Source organism: Halichoerus grypus, chromosome 11 (assembly GCF_964656455.1).
Source record: "Halichoerus grypus chromosome 11, mHalGry1.hap1.1, whole genome shotgun sequence".
NCBI lineage: Eukaryota > Metazoa > Chordata > Mammalia > Carnivora > Phocidae > Halichoerus > Halichoerus grypus.
Genome location: NC_135722.1, coordinates 50,962,244 through 50,983,284, shown reverse-complemented (window position 1 = coordinate 50,983,284; position 21,041 = coordinate 50,962,244). Strand labels below are relative to the sequence as shown.

The 21,041-nt window shown below is 47.3% G+C and overlaps 1 protein-coding gene across 5 annotated transcripts in view; it reads left to right on the top strand.

Annotated features, from left to right (window-relative positions):
* Positions 1-561: 561 nt before the first annotated feature.
* STIM1 (stromal interaction molecule 1) overlaps positions 562-21,041 on the top strand; it is a 187,318-nt gene continuing 166,838 nt past the window's right edge. For 2 of the 5 annotated variants that reach the window (XM_078058476.1, XM_078058478.1), the window contains exon 1: positions 564-1,345. In XM_078058476.1, the coding sequence (XP_077914602.1) occupies positions 1,207-1,345 (139 nt within the window). In that variant the 5' untranslated portion in view covers positions 564-1,206. Of the gene's footprint in view, positions 1,346-21,041 lie in introns of all 5 variants that reach the window. The other 3 variants (XM_078058477.1, XM_078058479.1, XM_078058475.1) reach the window with 2 other exon arrangements.

Here is a 21,041-nt window from a genome sequence, read left to right as displayed (position 1 = left end):
TGCAGAGAGGAGGAAGCTGATTGGCTGCGCGGCGCGGCGGGAGGGCGGAGCCTGAAAGCCGGCCCGAAGTGGGGGGGCTGGGAGCGTGCCCCCGGCCCAACCCGGCCAGGCCGTTGTCGCTTCAGGCGTCCCGGGACAGCAATCGTTGTGCCGCGGGCCTCTGTCCAGCCCGGCTCTAGAGCTGAGGCGAGTGGAGCAGCACCGAGGCCCGGAGATCCGGGCAGGGCAGTTACTGCCGCCGTCGCCGCAGGCCTGGGTTACCTGAGCTACTGCGTGTCCGGGGCGCGCCCGCCCATACGCGGGCGGTTAGAGCGGGAGAACCTCCCGTGGGGGAAGGGGAGGCCGGGACCCGACCCTTGGCGCGGGAGGGGGGTCCTGGCAGACACTAGTGCGGACCCGGGCCGGGGAGAGCCCACCGCGAGCTGGGGGCACCCGGCGGCTGCCTCTAACAGGTTATTCCGGGATAAGCCCGGCGCTGGGGCGGGCCGGGCTTCGCTGGGGGCCGGGCGGCGCGGGGCGGGCCTGCAGGAGAGCACGCCCCCGCCCGCCCCGGGCCCGCCCCGCGCCGCCCGCCAGCCTGCCGGGGAGCCGCTGTCCCGGGCCTGGCCAGTGCGCGTCCGCCTGCTGAACCTGGGCACCGCCGGCCGCCTGGGCACGGGACTGGGCGGGGGCGCTGACCTCGGCCTAGGAGGCCTGGGATCCCGGAGCCGCCCGCGCCCGCGGGGACCTGCGAGTTGCACGCCCTCCCCGAGCCTGTGCTGCTCGCGGCTACTCGGCGGGGAGAGGCCAGGTGCCCCCCTCTTCCCCTCTCTTCCCTCCCTCCCCCACTCCGGTGCCCGCGGGAGATCCCGCCCGTCCGCCTCCTCCCGCAGAGGTGTAGCCCGCTGCGGAGCTGACAGCGGCCCCGCAGCCACCCTGTCCAAACTCTCCGGAAGCGGCTGGAGCAGACTCGGCGCTCAGGCCGCCGCAGCTCCGGCGGACCCACTGTTGGACCGGAGGAACCCGCCCTCCTCCCGCGCCCAAACTTGGAGCACTTGACCTTTGGCTGTGGTAGGAGGCAGGCCGGCGGGTGGCTGGACAGCTGCGGCACCTCGAGGGCCTCTTGCCTGGGGTTCCAGGACTGTCGGCTACACTTCTGGGCTCCCGGCTTTGCTCTGGGATCCTGAGGTGTCCACATCAGGCGCATGTTGACTGAGACCTGGAGTCATGGATGTGTGCGCCCGTGTTGCCCTGTGGCTCCTCTGGGGGCTCCTCCTGCATCACGGCCAGAGCTTCAGCCATAGCCACAGCGAGAAGGCGACAGGAGCTGGCTCGGGGGCCAGTTCTGAGGAGTCCACTGCGGCAGGTAAGGCCTTGCCACGGGCTGGACTGGGCTGGACTGAGGTGCCTGAGTGGGCAAGTTGAACCTTAGGTTTCTACATGTGCGGCTGATGGCACTGCCTGTTCTGAGTAGTCCAAGGAGTTCTTTCTGTTCAGGAGCCATGGCTAATGTCTGTCCCTGACGAACAACTTTCCTCCTCTCTCCCCAGGATGTCTTTTGTTGGCAGTGAGAAGGGGTTGGCCTTTCGGGCACCTTGGCCTTTCAGATCAGCAAGCCAGGACCCCTTCTCAGGACTACTTGTCTGGAAGAATGGCCTAGGCAAATGATGTCTGTTGGCCATGATAAGTCTATTGCTTTTGGCCAGTTTCAGCACTTGGCAGCACAGGGGAGGTTGAGGCTACTTGGCTTGGGCAGGGAAAGTCAGGCCTGGGCCAACTCTGTTGCCCTATAGCTTGGTGTTGAGGTGTGCCTTTCTGTTCCAACAAGCGTGGGAAACTTAGTCCCTCCCTTCCCTTAGGTAATCCGCTGTCTTTTAGCTATCCCATTTGAAATATCAAGGCAGTTCTTTAGATGGAATACTATTTACCACTAGGGAGTTAAATGGCTTTTTCTTATTGTGGGTATGGTATAATTTCTGGGGCCACTTGTTGATTTATTCCATTTCTTCTGACTGATGAGGGTAGGAATTCTATGATATTTTTGATCTGTCCTGTTTTTCCTTATGCACTCATGGAGCCTTGTCAGGTATCAGGAGCCCTGGAGTTCTGGTGCAGAATGCAAAAGAAAAGAAACTTTTAAAATTCAGTTGTTTTACACAAGACTTAGAAGGAATTCAGTTTTCTTTCCCCATTTCTCTCACCCTGTCACTGTGATCTATCCAAAGCAGTGGGTTGCGGATTAGGGAGTGTTTATAGCTGAGTTCTTTATGAGGGGACTGCTCAGTGGATACCCATTGATATAGGAGGAAAAGGAAACATAGGTCATGGTGGCTGGGAGGTTTCATGGATGGATCCAGATGCTGGCTTTGATGATAGACCCTTTCTCCGAAAACCCTCTCTTTTAACTTCTTTTTTTTTTTTTTTAAAGATTTTATTTATTTATCTGACAGAGAGAGACACAGCGAGAGAGAGAACACAAGCAGGGGGAGTGGGAGAGGGAGAAGCAGGCTTTCCACTGAGCAGGGAGCCCGATGCGGGGCTCGATCCCAGGACCCTGGGATCATGACCTGAGCCGAAGGCAGACGCTTAACAACTGAGCCACCCAGGCGCCCTCTTTTAACTTCTTTGATTGGGCTGGGTGTACCTGAAGGGCTGAGTTGCAAGTAGGGTTGCCCTACGTACAAGCATAGCACCTAGGCTGTTATTTTGTTTTTTAATTTTTTATTTTATTTTATTTTTTTAAAAGATTTTATTTATTTATTTGACAGAGAGAGACACAGCGAGAGAGAGAGCACAAGCAGGGGGAGTGGGAGAGGGAGAAGCAGGCTTCCCGCAGAGCAGGGAGCCTGATTCAGGGCTGCATCCCAGGACCCTGGGATCATGACCTGAGCTGAAGGCAGACGCTTAACGACTGAGCCACCCAGGCACCCCGTAGGCTGTTATTTTGAAGATTGGTCTTTCTTGCAGATTAATCTTGTTCCTCCATATGGTATCTCCTTGGCCCCTGAAATGTAGCTCAAAGCTTGATTTTCATTGGGCTGTGAAGGGAAAGTCTACTAGGCAGATGTAGATCAAACTGTGAAGTAGACCCTAGGAACCCTAGGAATATCTCTGCTGTCTCAGTGACATTCCTGTTTATAACAGATAAAATGTCCTTTTCTCCCCCTAAAATATGAGTGCCTGACATAAAATGAATATCTTTTTTGGGGGGGAGGAGGTGTTTTATATTTTAGACATGAGCTAAAGGGATGAAATTCTGAACTTTAGGCATTAGCTTGCTATCGAGAAGATTGTGTGTGTGTGTGTGTGTGTGTGTGTGTGGACACACCTGCCTAAGGTAAGAGGCATTCCAGCATCCCTCAGAACCACCCCATGACTTGAGCTTGTGGGGACAGCCCTCCTCACAACATATCTCAGAGGCCTGGCTCTGCTGACTCTATCACTTAGGCCTTGATTCCTCTCAGTTCAGAAATTAGTTTCTGTTGTCATAGTAATACTGAATCCTAGGGAGGGAAGTCTCAGAGAGAGACCCTAGGAGCTAGGCATGATTGTAGTTTGTGGGAACCTGGGGACCCCAGAACTGTTGTTCTAGGTTGTCCCCTTGGGCCTGTCTGGGACTTTGACTCAGACAGGGACTCATTTTTTTTGCAAAGAGGTGGCTTACGGACTGGGCTCTGCTAAAGGATTTGGGGAGAAGCTTCTTATGCAGCCAGGAACTCTCGTAGGCCTTACAGTCCCCATGTAGTCTTAGAACACAGGAGTTTTACTTGCCCTTAAAGCTGCCATTTCTCTAATCAGATTTGGCATACCCGGTCAATTTATATGTTCTCTATAGTTTATACTTTACAATTACACAGCTGTTTTTCCTATAAAAGGCTCATAATAGCCTAGTAGAATGCATGGCAGGTGGTATTATCCCCCTTTTTATAGGTGAAGAAACTGGGTTCTGTCTTATAGGCAGGTCTTAGGTTTCTCCCATCTTCTCTGGCCCTGCCCCATTAAAGGAGTGGTAGGCAGGGCCAAGAGAATGTTACTTTCTTCCCGGTCGTTATTTAGGCAGGCCCTTGTAACTGAGCTGATGAGATCCATGGAAAGGGCTGTCTTTTTCTTCCCTGGAGAGTCTTCTGCAGGGGCCAGAGAATTGGATTTTTTCTCTCGTTGGATGTATCTATCCATCTTAGAGCCCTGTCCCTGCAGTGAAGGCAGGTGCTCCATTAAGAGGCCCCCTCAGTTGGGCAGTGGAGAGGCCATTCCTGTCACCTTCTGGCTCTTTGATGCCCGCACACCCACCTGTGTTAAGTCACTTTCTCAGTAAAGATCTGAGCCTGGGCGTGCTACCCTGGGGACTGCATTTCTGAAGCTGGCCTGGAACCGATGCTTGGAACCTCCCGTAGACTCTGGGCTCATTGCTTCCAGAAACTCAAAAGGTTTTCTGCAGAATGTTTGTGGGGGATCCCAGGTGAGTCAGGTTGTGACTGCCAGTGTTGGAGATACTGAGGGCCTCTGATCAGGAACTGTGGTGTGACTCAGTATAGCCAGAACAGGGTGGAGGATAGGCATCTAGGCAGTCTGTGCACTGCAGGCTGGCTTCTCAATCAACCCCTGGTGGGAGTGGGAGGCCAGAGCCCTGTCTGCCCACCCAGCTAGTTGCTGCTGCCTCCAAGGCTATAAATGGCCTGGCCATCTTGGTGGCTATGCTAATTTTAGCTGAGGGTAGCTCCCGGAACTGGACCAGGGCCAAGGGCAGGTGGGTGGGGCTTGGCTGAGGCTGATATTGGGGCTGGGAGAGGGTCACACTAATCCTGGAGCAGCTAGGACATCATCTGCACCCAGCTTTGACAGTCACCCCTTAGCTAGGTTAATTTATTCAGCAAACCTCGAACAGTGCAGCTCATGTGCTATTTATTCAACAAATATTTGGGTGTCTGCTCTGTGGCACACACAGTATGTTTGATGGTGGGAATTTAAGGATGAATAGAACAGATAGGTTCTCTGCCCTCAAGGAGGTGACAGTCTAGGGGCACCGGGGTGGCTCGGTCGTTAGGCGTCTGCCTTCGGCTCAGGTCATGATCCCGGGGTCCTGGGGTCGAGCCCCGCATCGGGCTCCTGCTCAGCAGGAAGTCTGCTTCTCCCTCTCCCACTCCTCCAGCTTGTGTTCCTTCTCTCGCTGCGTCTCTCTCTGTCAAATAAGTAAATAAAATCTTTAAAAAAAAAAAAAAAAAGGAGGTTACAGTCTAGTGGAGAGGTAGGAAATAAATACATAAATAAATATATTATCATGTGGTGGTGCTGCGGAAGAAAGCGTGACCAGAGCACTGTTTGGAGAATGGGAGGAGGACAGAGATCCAGCTGAAGGAGCAACTCAGTGCCTAGGAAGACATTAATTAACAGCAGCAATAATAGCAACTAACATTTGTTAGTGCTTAGTGTGTGGCAGGCACTGTTCCAAACATTTTATTTCACTTAATTCTTACAGTCAGCCGGTGTGCTGAGTATTAGTCCTGTTTTATATTGGAGGAAATGGAATCAGAGAGAGGTTAAGAAACTTGCCCAAGGTTGTACAGCAAGTAGGGAGTAGAGTTAGAATTTGAACCCAGGCAGCCTGACTCTTCTCCCTGCATCCACCTCAGCCCTTAGGGTATAGACTCTCTCACAGCTTTGGGATCCACGCTGTGATAGAGGTATTGTATACACACACACAAGGCTGTGGGCAGCCCAGAGGAGCAAGTGACTAACACTGCCTGGGAGAGCTGGGGGAGGCATTTCAGTTTCCCCCATAATTTTTTTCTCAGATCTTGGGAGATAGAAAGTGGTTGCCTAATTCAGAAGTTAAGAGGTGGAAACATCAGTTAGTTCAACCCACTTATTTTTACAAATGAGGAAACTGACATCCAGAGAAGCATCAAATACAAGTTCCACAGTGGGTTATTGGTGGAACTAGACAAAGACAATCGAGTCAAGGACCCTGACTTAATTGGTTATTCAATCCACAATGAGTGCTTACTGCTTGCTTTGTGCTATGGAAGAGACTTAGGGCTACCAAAGAAGTCTAAGTCTAGGGGCAGGGGGTATGCTACTATTAAATGTAGCATAATGCACAGGCTTAATGAAGCATAAAACCAGGCAGTGTAGACAGTGTAGCCTGAGGATTAAGAGAGCTGTGTGTGGGTTGGGCTCAGCTGAGGTGGCTAGGGAGGACTTCCTGGAAGGAGGAGTTGGGTAGAGGCAGAGGGGAACCAGGAGGGAGTGGTGGTCTGACTTGGGGAAGGCTGCAGGAACGGGCATTGTAGATGCCTGGGTCTCCAGTGTGAGTACATGGAGTCTCACTGTTTGGTGGCTGAACAATAACTGGGCAGAGTTGCTTCATACTTGGCCGGCTACCTCGCATGAGAGCCTGTAGGCAGGAAGATTGCAGTCATATGTGATCTAGGGGCAGGTCTAAGAACTACCATAATCTTGAAGTAATGATAAATGTAAATAATATTTTGAGATATGTGCAAGTGTAATGTGGTGTGAAAATATCATTTCTTTTGGTGACAAAATCATAGGTACGCTACTAATACTGTGGTTGGTTGCCCATAAGATATAATTGAAGGAAATGTTACCTTTCAGTAAAAGAATATTGGAAATAGGGATGTAATTTCTTTCCCATCCAAATTCACAGGCCCTTCTGAATTCTGTCCATGGGCTCCTCAGGAATGTGGGGCCTTCATGTTAAGAACTCCTGTTCTTTGGCAAGGAAGGGATGAGGTCTTGTTGAGGGAAATGGTTTCCTCAGGCTCCATAGGACTTGGGTTTGAGCACCAAGGGGCCTCTCGTTTCCTGCTGAGTAACTTTGAGATACATTGCTTAATGACTTCATGGGCATGCTGTGGTACAGTTCCCTTTGTGGGAAATGATACTCCAGGAAACAAGCAGCTCTGGCTATCAGACTTTTAGGGAGAGAAGTCTGGGCTTCCAACAGAGCTTTTCTTTTTTTTTCTTTTCCTTTTTTTTGTTTTTTTGTTACTGCTGATAAAATATATGAAATATTTAAGATATACAACAAGGTATAAAAAATAATACATTGAATACCATGTGCCCAGGACACAGTTTAAGAAATAAAATAATAACAATACAGAGCTTTCTTTATTACCCCAGGACACTTTGTATAAATTTCTAATGTAACACATAACAACACATTGTGTATATATTTGCTCTCTTCCAAGTGTAAGCTCTGTGGAAGAAGGGAGGAGGGGTTGTACTTTATTTATCTCTGTTTTTATTGTGCCTAGCCTAAAACCTCTGTTAAAGTTTGTTGGAAAAGGTGGAATCAGGGCCTATTTGAATGGATCATATTTTTTCTCTTCCTTTCAAACCATCTCATATGTCTTGCTACACATTCTGGGCTTTTCCTCAACCCGTGGATGTGCTGCTCATCCAGGGTACTTGATATTTTCATCCACGCTCAGAACTGTTTATTCTTTTTCTTTTTTAAAAAAGATTTTATTTACTCATTTGAGAGAGAGAGACAGAGAGAGAGAGAGAGTACAAGCTGGGGGCAGAGGGAGAGGGAGAAGCAAGTGTGGCTGCAGAGTATGGTAGAGTCTATAATCTTAGGAACCATGCTGTGCTAGTGGAGTTATCTGTGTATGTGCTTGCCTTCCTCAGCATACCATAAACTCCTTGGAGGGTAGGACAGCAAGCTCCTAGCACAAGGCTTGGCATGTACTATACTTTGTATATAATAATGTTTGTAGAACTAAACTGAAGGGGATTTATTTTCTGATTCTGATTCTCCTGTAATTCACTAAGCACTTGGTTAGAAGTTGAAAAAATTTTCCTCGGAGAGGGTTAGGTAGTGTTGAAGAATAAGCTTCACTTATTTAGAAAGTTCACTGTTTTAGGGGTGCCTGGGTGGCTCAGTCGTTAAGCGTCTGCCTTCGGCTCAGGTCATGATCCCAGGGTCCTGGAATTGAGCCTCACGTTGGGCTCCCTGCTCTGTGGGAAGCCTGCTTCTCCCTCTCCCCCTCCCCCTGCTTGTGTTCCCTCTCTCGCTGTCTCTCTCTCTCTGTCAAAATAAATAAATAAATAAAATCTTAAAAAAAAAGTTCACTGTTTTAGAATTTCTCACTCTTTGTCTCCGTTCAAAAAAAAAAAAATCATCTAGATCAGTTTGGGTCCAATAGCTTCACTTCACTTGGAAGAACTTTGTGTAGGATTTTAAAGAAACCACTCTTACCTTTGCAATCCTTACCAAGAGAATGCAGTTAAGAGTAGCTGGAAGACTGTCTCATTCCACCAAGGACCCATGTGGAGCGGGGAGGAGAGGGTTGGGAAGTGAGTGGATGGGGCTGGATAGAAGCCTTGATGTAGAGTGAGATGATTGGCTTGGCTTTGCTGAAGGGTCTGAGTTGGCCACAGCCATCAGAAGTAAATATCTGGATTTAGGGGGACTTGAGAATTCCAGCTCCTTTCCTTACTAACTATGGATCTAGTGGAGGGTAAGTCACTTCATCTCTTTCAGGCTTAGTTTTTTTTTATTTGTAGAAAGGGAATCAGTAACCTTAATGGATAGGTTTGTAGTGAGGATCACATGAGATGACTTACATAGTGAGAAGGCTTTATAAACTCTCAAGTACTGCATGATTAGGATAGTTGGGTCCTCTCAACCTTAGCTTTCGTGGGCCTGAAAAACCTCAGTCAGAATCCGAGTGTCTACTTGTGGTAGCACCTCTCTAAAGCACCTCTGAACCTGCTGCAGTTCCATTGTTTAACTGGAGGTATACCCATCAAACATGTATAGACTCTGGGTATGGTCGAGCTAGGCTTTTATTCAGGCCTTACTCTAGCCTGTAGGGAAGCTATTGATAAAGTGTGGGTGCTTGTATTTGACCTTATTTCCGGTCCTTTCCCCCTTCCTTTTATTGGGTGTAACCACTTCCCTAGCCCCAGCTGCAGGCTTGAAATGGCTGACCAGATGGGCCTGGTCCCTACCTGTAATGGTGCATAACAAATTATCCCCAAACTTAGAGGCTTAAAATAATAAACATTTATTATCTTACAGTTTCTGTGGGTTAGGAATCTGGGTGCTCACTTAGCTAAGTGCCTCTGGCTCAAGGTCTCTCATGAGGTTGCATCAAGCTCTTGGGCTGGGGCTGACGGCTCGATTGCGGGGGTGGGGGGGAGAGCATCTTCAAGTTAATTTATGTGGTTGTTGGCAGGCCTTGGTCCCTTGCCACCTGGGACTCTCCATTGGGCTGTCTCATGACATGGTAGTTGGCTTCCCCCAGGACAAGTGATCCAAGAGGGAGTGCCCAAGCTATAGTCTTTTTATTGCCTAATCTCACAATTGATATGCCACAACTTCTGCCATATTCTGTGTGTTAGAAGCAAGTCAGTAAGTCTGGCCCATACTCAAGGTGAAGGCCTTAAACAAGGGCATGAACACCAGCAGGGTGGGGATCACTGGGGGCCTTGGTATCACCCTGTGGTATCACCCTAGGGCCATGATACATTTACCCTGCCTGCGGTAAAAAGAAGATGCCTATGGTGTCACCCCAGGGCCATGATCTTGGGAACAATGGCTTCTAGGTGCTATGCCCTCTCAGCTTTTCTTTAACTTCCTTTACTTGCCTCCTAGAGTTTTGTGGAGTCTCTCTGTACTCCCTTTGGTATCGTGTCCTCTTGGTTCATGCATGACTTCATTGCTTTGACATGTAGATTGGCATGGCCCCTCCCTCTATATTCCTCCTGTATCTTAGGCCCAATCCTAAAGTAGCTTTTTATCCTACGTTCTAGTGTTGTCTTGCAGCTGCTCAGCTTGGTACCTTCAGTTCTGAAGCCCATTGTGCATCTACTGACCTTGGCGTCTTTAGTGCCCCAACTTGGCCTCAGAGAGCTAGACTTATAAGTGGCATTGAATTGGGACTTACACATTGACAGATGAAAAACTTACTATGACCTTTTAGGTCATTGGTGTTAGATGCTAGGACTTAATGTCTTAGTATGTCAAAGCTCAAGGGCTTTTAAGGACCATCTCTTCCAAACTCCTCATTTTACATATCAGAGTATCGAAATTTGCCCAGTGTTTTAGCTAGAATCTCATTTTGTCTGATTCTCATTCACATGCTATTTCCACTCTGTTGTGGAGTCTTTCTACCCTAACACAGCCAGTTTAGATTGTTAGGGGATGTGAGACCTATACAGAGGAGAACTAGAAAGTGGTTCACAATACTGTATCATGTTCACAGAAATGGGACTGGGCAGAACTGGGAGTACACAAAATCAGCATCAAGCGCCGCTTCTGAGGAGTTTCCCGCACAGCTAGAGAGCTTTCATATCAGGCACAGTAAAGGGAGCTCAGTGGTATCTGTGGCTTACGGTGACTAATACGTATCTGCATTCTGTACCACTCCCTTGGCATTTCAGTTCAGAGCACGGAGGGATCTCTGTCTCTTGGGATGTACGGAGCAGGCTCCCTGAAGGAGGAGTGTCCAAGCGCTGTACTGCGTCTCTCACTGTTGTTTGGCTCAGCTGCTTGCATTATGTATGGACTTGGGGCCTCCCCAGGCAGGTTAAATGTGTCTAAAACTTCTGGCCACCTGGAGAGTGCCAAGGGGAAGAAGCTCTTTGGGCCGTGAGAATTTGACAAAGCCTCGCCTGTGTTGGCATCACTTGCTGGGGCAGGTGGATCTGCAGAAGGAAGGCTACGGCCCTGTCGTGTTTGTCAGAGTGGAACAGATTTATGTCATGACAGACCTGCAAAGAGAAACCTGAAATGAGCCAGCAGCCTCGTACTTTTGTCTTCTGCTGGGGAGCTTGGGACAAAGATGGTGCAGCCTCTAAAATCCCTCGATGGGTGGTGGTTTCCTTCCCGACCCAAGCTTCTGGCCCCAGACCACTTTGCCTACTTTATCTTCCTGTGTTCCTCTCTCTGGATCTTGGCCCAGCCACACTTTTTTCTTTATCCTGGTCTGCAGAACATACCTCACACTGCTTCTCTTTTGCCTTTACTTATGTCATTGTACTCTCCTCCCAGAATGCCCTCCCTTCTCCTCCTTTCTTCCTACCTAACCTCTCAGTCCTCTGGGAAGTGTTCCCTGACATCAGTACTAGCCACGAGTTCCCTCTCATCTCTGATCAAGCTCTGGTGGCACTTGCTGTCTGCACTACTCTATGCACTTCACACCCTGCTCATACCTCTTAAAGCAAGAGATAGCCTGCTCTAGAATCAAGAGCCCTGGGCCCTGGCTGAAGTCTTTACCGGCTATAGGGCCCAAACTACGGTGTTCTCACTTGAAAAATGGGGTTAAAAGAGAGTTAATTTATATGAAAGTGTTGTATAGATTTTAAAGCCATTTTTTTTGTTGTTGTTTCCGATTTTGTTTTGTTTCGTTTCTGTTTTGTTGACGATAGTACGTATCCTTGGTGTCTCTCACAGTGCTGGTCAGAAAGTATGTGCTCAGTAGATATTTGTTGAATGAATGAATGGATAGCAATGAGTGGATCTTTGGATTGAGTAGGCATGAAGGGAGAGTGCCGGGTAAATAGGCACCGGTTCCTATGAAAAGCTTAGACAAGAGTGCTCCGAGATTAGGGGTAGGATTTACGTGGTGGGTTTTCTGAGGAGTTCTGTGAGCGTTATTTTTCTGCTGACTCTACTTCGTCCCTATTTGTTGAGGACCTACCAAAGCTGTGCTCGACGACAGTTATTAGTTACACTGGGGGATGGTTTGGCCCTGACTCTGGCCAACAGTTTTTGTTTGCCTCAGCAACGGCTACCTGAGCAGGTGGCTGCAGCAGGACTGTGCTCCGAGGGGCCCGACATGAGACCTGCGGACAAGCCTTCCTTGGGTCCTGCTGTCGCTGTCTTTGGTTCCATGGTCCACGTGGGTTTACCTCAGGTCAAACTTGAGGCAGCCAAATGAACACAATACACTTTAACTGCTTTTCTTAGCCTGGCTTGTGGGATGGAGGAGGGAGTCTTCTTTCCTGCTGGGCTGGTTGTGCAGCAGGGAGGTAGGATAGGCTGGTGAAGATCACTGGCTTTTAAAATGTTATCTCTGATCCTGGAACTCCCTGGACCTCAGAGAACTCCAGCCTGAGCGGACATCACAGCAGCTTTCCTCCAGGGCACTGGGGAAAGGGCCCCTAGGGAGCCTTGGTGGAGGAGGCAGCGGTTTGAGGGAGTCAGCCCTGTGGCCGGCATGGCCCAGCGAGGACAGGTCTGTCCCTTTCCTCTGTTGGCCACATCTCCAGAGCTCCTGGCTGCCTTGTATGGAGTTCTGGCCTAGGTAATGACCAGAAATCTCTCTGGCAGGCAGGCTTCCAAATCTCATATGCTTCTAATTCTCTCCAGGGTGATTTCAGTAGCTCTGCTCCTGTTCGGCCTCTCTGGGTTATCTCAGGCCTCTCAGGAAGCTCTCAGAACTCTCATCACTACAGTGTATGTTAAAACAAATGTGTCCATGTTTGCCAAGTTCCCAGAGCCAGCACCTAAAATGTAGTGGCCAGGGGAGACAGGTGCCCTGTATGATACATGCACAGGTTAGAAAGCAGTGTGTGTGTGTGTGTGTGTGTGCACGTGTGTGTGTGTGCACGCGCGCGCGCGCTTGTACGTTGCTGGGTAGCCAAACTCCGGGAGGTCTTGTTTCAAGTAATTTCTGCTGAAAAGGGCAAAGTTCATGGGAACTCACCCTTCCTATCGCTAAAGAGATAAATATGTAATTAACACAACTCAAATAACTTCAATGATAAGAATGATGATGGTAGCTACTATTCATTGAGCACCTGTTATGTTCTAGGCACTGGGCTAGGTGCTTTACATCTGTATAATAACGCCTAAGCGTGAATATTTTTCTCATTTTGTAGATGGGGAAACTGTAACTCTGAGAATTTAAGTGATTTTCCCAAGGTTATTAAGCCAGGATTTGAATTTAGGTTTATCTGACCCAAAGGCCAGTGATGTTTCTATTTTAGTTTAATAATTTGTGGGGAGGGGAAGAAACAGCTATATGAATTTAGGTAGAGATGTGCATTTGGTTTAAAAAGTGTACAGCTTATCAGACTGTTAGTGGCATTAGTTTTTTGTGTCACCTAAGTGGCTTGGAAGAACCGGGATTAGGAATTTGGGGTGGGGGAGGGAATGAGAGGGTGTATTTCAGTTATAAATTCTGAATGGGACTATCACAGTGGTGGAGTATATAGCTACAGAGTGGTGTGTTTTCAGTTGATGTCTTCCAAAACTAGCATTATGGTTGAACTCTTTTGGATATAAGCTTTGGGATAGAGTCTGTATCTTTGTAGTGTTCTTTACTTCTTCGGTCAACATTTAACGTGTATGTTATATGACAGTTCCTGCCCAGTAGAAGTACTGTGTATAATAGGGGACTGTAAGATGTGCACTGACTTTTTTCTTTATTATAATAAGAGCTCCTATTTATTGAGTACCTACTCTAAACTAGGACTGGGCTAGTTTACTATTACTACTACTCTGTACTACTTTCACGTACATGATCTTATATAATCCTCACAATGGGTCTCCCATTTGCTAGTTTATTGTGCAAGGTGATCTAGGTTTAGTGCCCTATGAATGATACTGATGGTCCTTTTGGAAAATGAGATCAGGGAAGCTTTGTGGAAGAGGTGGCAGCTTAATGGCTCTTCAGGTACTTCAGGCAGAAATGTAAGGTAGGTTGAGGCAAGCATTCCAGCCAGAGGAAATGTCATGAGTGAAGGCATGGAGTGGAAAAAAGTAGTCTCTCGGGGACATTAGTTAGTCCAGATTGGCTGGAGAGTAGCATCTATGAAGGAGAGTACTATAAAATAAGGCAGAAAAGATTGAGGAAGGATCAGGGAAGGCCTCAATGCCAGGCTAAAGAATTTAGACTTGAGTTTGTAGGCAATAAGTCATTTGTGCAGGTTTTGACCAAGGAAAGGTCATGACCTGAGTTTTGCTTTAGGGAGATTAATCTCAGAGTGTATATACAATGCACTGGTGGAGGTGAGGGTGGAGGTAGGGAGCCAAGGTAGGAGACTTTGCAGTTGTTCACGAGCAGAGATTAGGGTCTTCATTGTGGCTGTAGAATCAATAGGACTTATAGTTTAAGGGTAGGAAGGAAAGAGAAGAGTCAGAGGTACGCCCATGTTTTGAGTATGGGTAATGAGGAGCCTGGTGGTGCCATTAACAGAAAATATGTGACAGTTAGAAGGAGGGTCAGTGCTAGGCAGTGATGCGTGGAGGGGTAGTTGACTTTATTTGAAGTGCTGGGCAAGGGGCTACATTTCACAGTACTCCAGGAACCAAAGACTTCTCTTCTCCACACTTCTTTCAGATCTCTCCATTTTATAGATGAGCTTTCAGGTGCCTAAAGAAATGAAATGACTTGTGCAATGGATGGATTCCAAGTCTGAGAATCCAAGTTTCTTGTTTTTTAGCTATTAAGCTTTCTAACAAAGCTGGGTCTTCATTGTAGGAAAATCAGTCTTGGAGATGGAAAAACCTGGGTTCAACTCCAGCCTTTGACGTTTTCTGTTTATAAAATTTTTTTTTTTTTAAAGATTTTATTTATTTATTTGAGAGCGAGCAAGAGAGACGATGAGAGAGAGAACACGAGAGGGGGTAGGGTCAGAGGGAGAAGCAGGCTCCCTGCTGAGCAGGGAGCCCGATGTGGGACTCGATCCTGGGACTCCAGGATCATGACCTGAGCCGAAGGCAGTCACTTAACCAACTGAGCCACCCAGGCGCCCTGTTTATAAAATCTTGAACGGGCTCCCTTTTCTCTCTGAGCCCTAGTTCCCAAGTTTGCAAAAAAAAAAAAAAGCAATATTAATCTCTACCTTATGAAGGCAATGGAAGATAATATACTTTGTAAAACTCTTAAGTGCTGTGTGAGGGTATTATCTCAGGATTACGGCTTGAGGTAGAGCCAATATATATAGTGAGTATTTTGGCCAAATAAGAGCAGACTTAAACTTACAGTTTTTCATGGGAGGTCTTCTTTCACTTTAGGCTGTCCTAGACTACTCACCTGCATTTGGGGCTTTCTGGTCTGGGAACATGCCAAGTTTTTCATAGTTACACATCTCTACTTTTCCAGTGGGAAATGGAGTTACTGAAGGAACACTAAGCAATCCTATCCTATCAGCTGTTCTTGGCCTGAGAGATGAGTACTATCCCCTTCCCCCCAGGGTCTTCTGCCAACCTTCTGCAGGCTCAAGGTGTTGGGGCAGAGTGATAGCTGAATTTTAGGCTATGCTTTGGAGGAGACTCCTGCTAGACCAGGTGAGCCCTGGCTTGGAGCAGAGGTACCTACTAGGGTGTAGCTGCTGGTCAAAGCTGGTGCTTGGAGTCCTCTTGAGGGCATCTCTTTGGTTTAGTACACAAGTTCCCGAGTCCTCTTGAGAAGCGGGAGTAGGCTGCTTGTGTTTTGTCAGGTCTGTGGTTACACAGCTGCCTGTCACGGAAGTGGGCCTGAAACTGGCCATCTTGTCGGATGTCTTGTCACACACCCTCTGAGACAGTAGAGGGGGATTGCAAGATTTTCTAATAAAACAGCTGCTGCTTGTTTTGTAGCTTTTGTCTTAAAGCATTTTCTTTTCACTTATTTCCCTTGAACCTTTATTTCTTTTTTTCCTCTCTTCCTAGCTTGGTTCTCTTGAGTCTTCATAGTTTTCTTTATGGAATAGGTACTTTAATAAAAAAGAACACTAGGCTAGGAATTGAGTAGACGTAGTTAACATGGGTGGTGATACTCTTGACATTTCTGGGCCTTTGTTTCCCCCATTCCAGGTATTTTGGGGATAATAGAACTTACCTCACAAGGTTGATGTGTACAGATCTTATGAAATAATGTGACAGGTGTTTAGTCTTATACACATATGAGTAATTTATGATTAGTTTTCCTTTAAATTGTCTGGTCCTCTATATAATTCCCTGGTTCATCCCTTCTCCTTACTACCCTTTGTCCCCTGGGTTCTCACTTTTCCTTATAACCTTGCTTTTTCACTTTCAGTGACAACAAGTTGCAAGGGGGAGGGCCTGAGCCTTTGGGAAATATAAAGGTTGTTGGCTTTCGAGTGTAGTATCTTATCATTAACTTGGACAAGACACTTTACCCCTTCGTGCCTCAATTTTCATATTTGCCTGCTGGTTTACCATGTAGCTCTATTCTTTTGAGTTTTGAAGTTATTTCCATTTTGGAGCATCTCCCTTTAAAATACAGGCATTACTGGGGTGAGGTTACCCCAGAACTGAGAATCAAAACTAACCTTTGCTAGCTTTTCGGGTGTGGATCAGCTAGTAGATGATTCACAGTAGGACACTGGGGTGGAGGAATGGAGCCTGGCAAGGCAAGGCTTAGTTTACTGATGCTGGAAGGGTGTCAGGGCCTCAGGGCATACTTGATACGGCCTCTCTCACAGCCCACACCCAGCTGTTCTTCCTGAGCTGAGCTAGGGCCTGTACTCTCCGCCAGGAGTTAGAGCTTGGTGAGGCCTGATTCCCCCAAGAATTCAGTGATGAAAATTAGGGCACTTGAGCAGATCTAATTGGCTGAACTGTGTGAAGGGCAGAGGCTTTCCCCGGGGGCTCCTTTTAATCTCCTGTGGTTATAGACTTTTGAGGTTGGACTAATTAAAATGTTGGCACCTGGACTCAATACCTTTCTTTGCACTAGGTCCTGCTCCCGCCTCCTGTAGTACCAGAAGTTGGCACAGGGCTGTCTTTGCGGGGAGCTGAGGAGTGGGTTTCTATCTCCTCATCTAACTAAATGCACAATGATGTGGTATTTGTCCAGAATGGGTTGCCACATGTCTCGTGGTGGAGAGAGATAGAGGCTGAGACCTGGGTCTGAATATGCCTGGATTTGCTACTCTCTAGACTCCTGAGATGCCCTTTCAGGTTGATTCTCTGTTCTGTTAACCCCCAAAGGGCTTTGCTCTGTTAGCTGGAAAGTAATTTCCCCTGCTTTGGAGCATTCCTCCCTGGTGTGTGTTTCGGCTCTAACCAGAAAAAGGGAGAAGGAAAGGGTGTTTATTAATTCCTACCATGTTCCAAGTTGGGGCTAGTGTTTTACACAGCTGTCTTTTGAGATGTGTATCATGCCCATTTTACAGATGAGGAAATACTTGTGAAAGGAAAATAATTTGCCTGATTGTCATTATAGCCTGTAAGCAACCGAACCAGAATTCAAATGCGGGTCTCTCCCAAAGCCTCGTTACCTTCCTAAAGTAGTACAATGATTTCATATCCTCCTATCCTTCCACGCTGAGATAATTTCCTACCTCCAGAAAGTCTTCTTCAGTTTCTACAGCCAGAATTATTTTCTTGGCCTGCATTTCCAGAGCCTTCTGCCTGTCTCTCTAATCTGGCTGATATTCATGAGGCATGGATCTGCACCACCCCCCCCCGCCCCCCTTCCCATTTGACTACTACCACTCCTGCAAGGGGTGGCACTCAGGATGTGTTTGTTAAAGAACCAAATGAAGTTATAGTGTTAGAATCTCAGGCATCATGACACACTGGCAAAGGGAAGGGTGTTGGCGGTATTGGCCAGCTCTCTGAATCAAGCCAAGCCTGGGTCTTGATTTGCTCAGAGTGTGCTGTGTTATACCAGAGGCAATAGGGTCTTTTTTATAGGATGCCTTTTGGGTTCCTGGAGAGCAGGCCTCTGTTCCTCTAGGTCTTTTGCTTTGGCATCTGGCTTTAGAGTCTGTTTCTTTCTTGAAGTTTCCTTGCAATTAGTAAAGTTAGAACAATGCTACCTGGAGAGTAAGAATGGTGGTGACAGAGCCCTCAGCCTGGCCTTGGTTGCTGGAATATACCTGTTGACTGTGGGGAGGTGGGAGTGGGGGATAGAGATGCGGGGTTGGGCTTTTTTTTGCAAAGAACATGCTGAGTCATTAACCTGGAATTGAAGCTTATACTTTCTGCAACCTTTACCTAATGGTGTGTGCCACTTCAGAAGCTAAAATCTTTCCTGAAGAAGGCAAGTCTGTAAACGGATTTTCATAAGTTGAATTATCTTTCTCACTGACTTGAAAAAATTATAAAAGTATTTTCAGGCCCTTTTCTATACATATAGCATATATGCTTAGTGTTACACATCAAAAGTTCTTTTGGGGGGCGCCTGGGTGGCTCGGTCGTTAAGCGTCTGCCTTCGGCTCAGGTCATGATCCCAGGGTCCTGGGATCGAGCCCTGCATCGGGCTGCCTGCTCGGCGGGAAACCGGCTTCTCCCTCCCCCACTCCCCCTGCTTGTGTTCTCTCTCTTGCTATGTCTCTCTCTCTCTGTCAAATAAATAAAATCTTTAAAAAAAAAAAAGTTCTTTTGGGAATAAATGGCAAATTAGAATATGAAAAATACAGTTAAAACACCTTTAAGGGGAAAAGTAACAAAATATTAATAACAATCAAAGTAAATACCACAGTAGGATAAAACACAGTGGTTTTGTTTATTTGTTCTGTTTTGATGCTATGGGAAACCTGAAAAGCTTATTCAAACAGAATGGTCTAGATAGTGACAGGATACCCTTTTGGTTTGTCTAATATTGAGAATAGATTATGAGATGTTCTTAGGAGAAGGGGAGGAGAATGCACTCAGGACCAGGAAGAACTGTGCTTTAGCTCAGATGCAGTACTCAATTGTGTAGAAGGACACAAGAAACTAGTAACTAAACTTTCTGGTGTCTGTTTCCGTGTTAAATGGGAACAATACCTACCTTATTAAATTTTATGAGGACTAAAGAAGATCACGTATGGAAAGTGTTTTGTAAACTCTGAAGTATACTGGCGTCATGCTCACTGGGTGACTGAGCCATTTTATCAGTACGACAAGGAAGCTTTGCTTTAAGGTACGGCTTGCCATAGGTGGGAAGAAGGATGCAGACTCGATGAGTAAATGGTTGAATGCTGTCTGGGCAGCCTCTGAGAGGAATTCTTGTGAGGTGAGGGAAAGGACTGCATTCAGTCCTTCCATACGTACTTGTTGAGTCCTGCCTGCGAGCCCAGAAAGCAATGCGCATATCTGCTTATTAGATGTGTGGTGTGCTGTATGTGGAGACAGCTGTGTTTGGGAAGAAAGCTCCATAATGACAGGGGTTTTGCCTTACACACTGGTGTATATTCACCCAGGGCTAGTGCTTGACATAGAGTAGGCTCTCAATAAATAATTGTGGAAAGAAAAGTTTTGGAATCATGCAGGCTAGGCTCAGATTTGGGCTCTGCCGTTACCAGCCCCTTTCCTGAGCAAGTTGCCTGATCTTTCCGGGGCTCCATTTCTAATGGGACTAGGAGGGGTGCCTGGGTGGCTCAGTCGGTTAAGCATCTGCCTTGGGCTCCGGTCGTGATCCCAGGGTCTTGGGATCGAGTTCCACGTCCGACTCCCTGCTCAGCGGGGAGTCTGCTTCTCCCTCTGCCCCTCCCCCTGCTCGTGCTCTCTCTCTCTCTGACAAATAAAGGAAATATTAATAAATAAATAAATAAATAAATAAAATGGGACTAGGATTAGCTATCATACAGGATTATTGGGAGGATTAAAAGCATTTAAAAGTTTGGGGTGCCTGGGTAGCTCAGTTGGTTGAGCTTCTGACTCTTTATTTCCGCTCGGGTTGTGATCTCAGGGTCCTGGGATCAAGCCCTGTCTTTGCAAGGGCAGGCTCTGGGCTCAGCAGGGAGTCTGCTTGAGGATTCTCTGAATTCTCCCTCTGCCTCCCACCCCATAAATAAATCTTAAAAAAAAAACAAAACCATTTAAACGTTTAACAACTTTTGTAGGAGTCCTAGTAAGTGTTTTATGAAAGATCGTTTCCCCTTTCTTTTTTCCTTCCCGATTTGCAAAGTGGGATGGAAGCAGAGGGAAAAGCACATCTGTGCAGGCTTGGGCAAGCCTAGCTAGTGGCTTCACGGGTTTGATCTGACCATGTCTTCCTTAGGTATAAGATTAGAGTTATCGGTATTATTTCTTCACAAAAAGAATTCCCTGCAAGGGTGTCGTCATTACTATGCTTTGCTTCTCTGCATCTCCCATGGTCTTGGTGGAAGGGCTGGCTCTTGTCTTTCAAGGCAAGGTAGCTTTTGCACTGCAGGTTTGTGCAGAGGTTGTTTCCAGAAAAAGCAGCTTCCACGGGAGAGTCTGCACTCACCTGATTTGGATTAGGCTTTTATAGCCAGCCATCACTTCCTCCACCAGGCCCTCCCTCAGCAATTGTTAGTTACAGCTTTGAAAACGTGTACTCAGCTTGACTTCTGTTCTGGATCAGTTGTAAATTCTCCCTGGACTTGAAGCAGAATGTGTTTGCTCGGGTTAATCAGGTATTTATGAGTTGACCTTTCCTAGTGAAAACCTAATTTTTTCCTCATGCCTGAGTGACTCCAGCAGGCTGAGGGCCTTGTTCTCAGACATTCCCAGAACCTCTGGAAGTCGCCACAGGTTTGCCTGCCTTGCCTGCCAGGCCTGTGGGATCTGTCTGCCCCTCGGTCAGGGCGCCCAGTACCTTTCCCTTTTCTCCTATGGAAAGACACGGGAAATACCACTCTCCTGTCTTTTATCATCATTTTAGACGTCAGGGCTTTCTCTTCTGGTTTAGTTTCACAGGAGGAATTGTCAGACCGTCAGGTAGAAAGGGCTTCGTGCTTGCAAATTGAAGCCACTTGGCAAGAAGTGGGTAAAGAACGTGTTCCCTGATGGGAGTGGTCAGGCCCTGGGTAAGTTAGTTGGGGGGTTAAATGGGCCTGCTGACTTCTAGAGTCAGCAAGTGCCCTAGCTATGTCCTCAGTGCCCTCCTTGGGGGCTGAGCATTGTCACAAGGGAGATCTCAAATATGGAAAAGGGAAAGGGAGGAGGGTTAAGGGAAGGAGATAAGGAAAGAAAAGAGAACTTTGCTGAGCTGTTGCCTCGTGCTAGGTACTTTCGACCAGTTATTTCCTTTCATCTTCACAACAACCTTGTGAAGTTTACCAATGATGAAATAAAGCCCAGAGAAGTTAAGCAACTTTCCCAAGGTCACGGAGCTGGTGAATGATAATGGTAATAGTTATCTGTTGTATGTTGAGAAGGCACCTACCAAGTTTCTTTTTTTAAC